A 6,000-nucleotide genomic window follows, 5' to 3' on the forward strand; every position below is an offset into this window, starting at 1 on the left:
CTTCAGGATGTCAGGGAGCAATGTAATATGTGTACAATGCAGCCACTTCTTGAAAGACGTGCATGGCTTGTGTCCTCTGGAGACACAAATCATGTTGTTGCTATTTCAGTGTAAACACTTAGGAGACATGAATGTAAATTCCGTCTTGGTTTTCATCTCGACTAAAGAAACATATCGCACCACTACAGTGCTCCTACTTTGCTGCAGACATTTTCAGCCCCCCAAAAAAAGACCAAAACTAATACTGTTTTAAGTGTTTTTGTGCATCACAACAAACTGTACACTGAACAATGTAAGGCAAAGTGATGACAGTATATCACATCTGCAATTTTGGTGCATTTCGGTTAAAAATAAATCTTTAGCACAACAATCGTAAAGCACATGGTAAACAGCTAAGAGGAGGAATCTTATTCATGCTCAATTCAAATTCAAATGACACTAAATCTAAAATTTAAATTCTAAATATGAAGACAACATACGAATACTTCCGTGACTCAAAACAATACAGAATGGCTTCTCACATGAGCTCAAAGGCAATCAGGTGACCTCACAATCTCCAAGCTGAAAACAACTAATGATGTCACAGAAATGCCATCAGGGTCACATCATGTGAATGAAAAAAAAAAAAAAAAAAAAAAAAAAAAACATGCAAGCAAAGTGCGTTGTTGTAGGATCCTTATACTTAAGCAAGACAAAATGACTGAAATCGCTGTCAGTGTTGGGAAATGCTCAATAGATTCTCAAGCTATCTGCACTTCTCTTGAGTATTTAGTTGCTTTTTGTTTTTTAACACTCCCTACGTTTGAAAACAGGTATCCATACTTTCTATTTCCATAGTCAGAATAGGCTCCCCCCCCCCCAACTTTAGAAAGTAGAGAGACAACGTTAACTGTGGTTACGGTCTTGATTGATGGCCATGCATATTGTCGGGGTGTGATAAGAGATAAAAACAGATTTGGAGAAGTAAGATATAAGTAATTATTTCATGTCATCTTAGAAAAACAGCTTCTGAAATCCAAAAAAATAAAAAAATAAAAATTCTAATCTCAGCTCATTGAAAGCATAACAGTTGAACAAATGTGTGATTAAAAAACAACAACCACAACAACATACAAAACGTAACTTTTTTTTAAAAAACGACATGGACACTATGCAGATTAATGAAAGAAGGAAACAATTTTATGCAATTTTTACAATTGTGCCAAATTGTCAAAACTTGTAGTTTATATATATATATATATATATATATATATATATATATATAATTAACAGTAAAAAAAATATTATTTTTTACCTTTACACTGTGTGTACATTTCAGAAAATGTACTTATTTTTATTTATTTATTTATTTTTTACTTATATTTTTTTTATTGAGTACTGCAGCAGTAGTTGAATCCATACTTATACTTTTACTAGTATATTTTCTGTACTGTATTTAACTACAGTGAGTACTTTTGCCACCATTGATTTTCTATAAAATGGTGCGTTGTTGCTGTTGTTTTAAATGGTAAACTCGTTGTCAACTCATATTTGCCTTCGCACACGCACACAAAGTTATCTTGTCCTACCAGATCGACACTTGATGATTTCTCCAAACTCATCCTCCAGCACCTCGTCGCAATAGTCCTCGGGTCGCACACCCTCCGCCATGGGTCCACAGGAAAGCGGGTTTTCAAGCGGGTCTATATACCGTTAAGAGGATAATCCAAAGGGGAGTTGGAAGGGCCAAAGACTCCAGAAGCGGCAGCCACAGACTGGAAGCGGGAGGCCAACTCCAGCCAAGGCGGGGACGACGGCGGCTGAGAAGTCGCTGTCAGGGGAGATGGACGCAAGCAGGTGCGGAGACGAGGGAGTGGGGTGGAGTGGGGTCGTCGCCGGAGCATTCCCATCTCGAAATAGTAAGTTGTCTGGCAGTTCTCGGCGGCAGACGCCATGCGTAAAAGCCGACACCACACGGGACGCGCCGCCAACATATTATTTCCGGAGTTCGAAACATTGCAGGTCAAGTACAGCTTAATTGTCGCCATGATGACGTCACAATACTTCCGGATGGCAAAAGATCAACAACCGTTATGCGTAACGGTGTCAAGACACTGGATCTCCGTTATTTGCAGGATTAGGGACCCCGAGGCCCACCGCCACCAAATAGCAAAAATCCGCGTATAATTGACGCCCATTGAAATACGTATTATCTATTATTATTAATTTGGTCATATTGTACGAGGGTCCTCGGTTTCCGACAGTTTCCTTCTAAAAGTGGTTATGTAAAATGGCAAATGGACTGCTTTCTATAGCGCATAAATGATGCCCAAAGTGCTTTACAATTTAAGCCTCACATTCACCCATTCACACACACACACACACTGATACACCAGTTGTGAGCTGCTGCCAAGCAAGGTGCTGCCAGGTCCACTGGGAGCAAATCGGGGTTTAGTGTCTTGCTCAAGGACACTTTGACATGGTCACCTTAGGTGAAGATCAAACCCACAACCTCATGGATAGGAGATGACCACTCTACTACTGAGCCATGCCACCCTGTAACTGAATGTGTGTATTGGAACGTACCATAGACTTATCACTAACCTATGCAAAAAGTAAAAGTCAGTTGTTGGCCGTAAATGTAAACCAACTCACAATTAAAATCTGTCCATTTCTAATATTTCCACAACGCAACGCTTCATTTCCACGCCATATTTTGTTGCTTTTGCCTGCTAGCAGACAAACCACGCATATTGTTATAGTAGTCAAACAACATTTTGTCACATTTTCAAATCAAAATAATCATCACAAAGCAAATTACGACGAGCCAAAGTCCAATGCTTTTCAATGGATGGAGAGGATCATTTCACCCAGGATAAATGCTGCATTCGAGGAAAAGTAGGAAATCGGAATTTTCCCGCTTGGATTGTGTCAGAAACTACCTCAAAACGTTCGAGGCAAATGTATGTACAAAACATATGCTCACGTGACACAACGCGATTTGGAAAGACTGTGTTAACCAGAAAAGCAAAGAATTTATCTGAATCAGCCAATTGTTTGTTTTACATTTGCCTCAGTCGCTTTAATGGCGGAGCTGGGATACTTCGAGTGGGATAAAGCCGACTTCAAACCCTCCTTGAATGCAGCATATACGACACCCCCATTTAGACATGTGAATGTAGTTTTAGAATTGTCAATTGCTGCAATTGAAACACACTTTATGCAGCACAGTCTGTCAGTTGTTGGTTGAAATAATGTCAGTACACTAACTGCAGGAAGACATTCTTAAACTGAAACTTGAGTCGGAGTGCAGCAAGAATACTGACTGAGGTCATGTTTATTTTGAGATCCCAGTCAAACAATTTTATAGGTCCCGAATTACATATAAGGAATGATGAGGTCTGGAGTTAATGGAAACACTTTATCTGCAGAACTACATCTCAAGTTGCATCAAGATTTTAGAGGCTGTACTGCTGGCACACATGCAAATTGGATGGATTTGATGACAATAATTCTCATGATAAAATAAAAACACTGCAGTGTTCTCTGTGAATTTGTAATGTGTTGAGAAAGGTTGAGAAACATCTCATGAGCATTAAGATTTTTCTCTACATGTGGCTCACTGCATTGATTCTTTATCTGTCATCCATGTTGAGAGTAAATACCCCACCTCCTTTTTTTAAATTATTGTACATGTGTTTGCCTGTATTGTTAAAAAAAGAAAAGAAAAAAGATTTTATGATATTCCTGGAACATATTACTTATTTCACTTCTTCCTTCCTTCCTTCCTTCCATCCATCCATCGATCCATCCATCCATCCATCCATCCATCCATCCATCCATCCATCCATCCATCCATCCAATCGAGACAGCATACATTACATTAGTGAAAATTACATTTATATCTTATGTATTTTGGTAGATTAAAAAATGTCACTTTATAGTGGAAAAAATAAAATACTGTACAAATAACAGGACAGCTTTGTTGCATTGTGTGAAATAAAGGGGTAGCCACTGCACTTGCTCAATCTAGCCAGCAGGGGGAAGCATAGCCACAGGTCAAAGTACTGGTGTTCAACGTTGATGTATGGACAGTGACATCATACTGCTAACACGGTATATTTAAAGACTCTTGCATGTTAAATGTGACTCAGTTCAATTAAAAAAAAAATATTTCATATTTAACCTTTGTTTTGTCTACATTATAATACAAAATCTCATTTCACACATGAATAGACAAATTTCCAAATGCTCCTGCTACCCTAAAATGCAATATTGACTTATTGTCCAGACACTTTAAAATTTGGGAACAGAGTGGAGAGAAAAATGAGAAAGGAAATGAAATATTGGCCAACACTAATAGAAGTGCTTCTGTGGGTCTGTTTAGAGCTATGTGCTAATGTAAAAATGAATGCCGATTACTGACAGCTCGACAATGGCATCTAAAACTTCAAACTAAACCCTGTGTTTTGTTTTGAATTTTTTTCTTAAACTTATTTTGACATTTAAAAATAATTTACAGCAAAAAGTGTGATGTGTTGTAATGTTCAACTTTCATTTCAATTTTTATTCTTAATTTTAAAATAATAGTGTGCCCTTTTTCAACGTTATATCTTTGACTTGTGACATTTTGATGCAGACAATGTTTCAATTTTATTCAAATATGAGGCAGGCCAGTAAAATGCCTCGAGTGGGACCTTTGGGCACCCCTGATATGTCGCAGCACTTCTACAACCAAATTCCTGCAAACAACCTTTATTTGGAGACATGGTGTAACACAGACATGTATTTGAAATCAGCCTTTTGCTTAGCTTCTTTCGTACATCAACATGCCACTGTCCCGTTTTTACATTGAAATGCAGTTGCCATTCTTATGTATCGGAACCAGAAGAATCTAAGGCTGATCTAGTGCACCACTAAGCACACACAGGAAGTGTTTCTAGGTAGCTAAACAGTCCCGCAAGTGGCGACAGGAGTGGCTCATCCTGTCAACACTGGACCCGGCCGTGACCCACTGAGCTGTGGCATCCGTCAAGAATGATGGTCAGATGAAAAGGACAATGTGATGAGATGAGGTATGACTTATGAGGATGTAGGTGAGGAGTAGCTGCGTAAAAGCAAACATAAAATTAAAATCACACCTACTGTAGTGTTGTGTGATGATGTCAGTTAAAGCGAATGGCTTTGACATTTTTTATTGTTTCATTCCAAATGTATGCACGTTACGTTCATTGAAGACTTTAAAGTGTTCACTGGTGTGAACGCGAGTGTCAATCAATGCCCTGCGATTGACCAGCAACCATTCCAGGATGGATCCCGCCTCTTGCCCATGCGAGCTCAATTCAATATTTAAATTTTTGTGTTTTTTTTTTTTTTTTTACCATCCTTCAATTAATTTATTTTCTATACCATTGGTATAGAGTAATAGAATAGAATAGTAGTTATTTTTACTGGAATGTACGTTTAATCTTTTTTTTTCTTTTTTCGTTTTTTTTAGCTACTGTATCATTACGCACAATTTGAATATTAACATTAAGTCAGTTGAGTGATTAAATAAAAATCTGTTGCATATATATATATAAAAAAAGTTGAATAGAAATTACACCTAAAATGTTTGAATGATTAAATACAAATATATTGCACGTATAAATTAAATACAATTGAATTGTAAAAAAAAAAAAAATACTGTAGTGGATATTCTCGATATACTTTATTATTATTATTATTATTATTATTATTATTATTTTAATTCATTGATTCTTTCTCAAACCACTAGAGGGAGCCCATGTACCACTGATGGTACTCATGCCTCACTTTGATGATCACTGTTGAAAATGGCTTGTCTTTGTTAACTGTGGGCCAGACGAGGTACACCTTGGACTGATTGCCAATCAACTGCAGTTATTTATTTATTTATTTATTTTATTTTATTTTGTGTTTTTCAATCTATCCAATGTGGCATTTGTAATGATTCAATACAAACCAGCTTTCTAATGACAATTGCTTTTTTTTTTTTGCTGA

The 6,000-nt window shown here is 37.2% G+C and overlaps 1 protein-coding gene across 7 annotated transcripts in view; it reads right to left on the minus strand.

The window, feature by feature from the left end:
* Positions 1–1,985, minus strand: part of dmd (dystrophin) — a 149,134-nt gene extending 147,149 nt beyond the window's left edge. For all 7 annotated transcript variants that reach the window (XM_077514401.1, XM_077514399.1, XM_077514397.1 and 4 more), the window contains exon 1: positions 1,569–1,985. In XM_077514401.1, the coding sequence (XP_077370527.1) occupies positions 1,569–1,650 (82 nt within the window). In that variant the 5' untranslated portion in view covers positions 1,651–1,985. The remainder of the gene's footprint in view (positions 1–1,568) is intronic.
* Between the last annotated feature and the right edge of the window lie 4,015 nt (positions 1,986–6,000).

Source organism: Festucalex cinctus, chromosome 2, assembly GCF_051991245.1.
Source record: "Festucalex cinctus isolate MCC-2025b chromosome 2, RoL_Fcin_1.0, whole genome shotgun sequence".
Taxonomy (NCBI): Eukaryota; Metazoa; Chordata; class Actinopteri; order Syngnathiformes; family Syngnathidae; genus Festucalex; species Festucalex cinctus.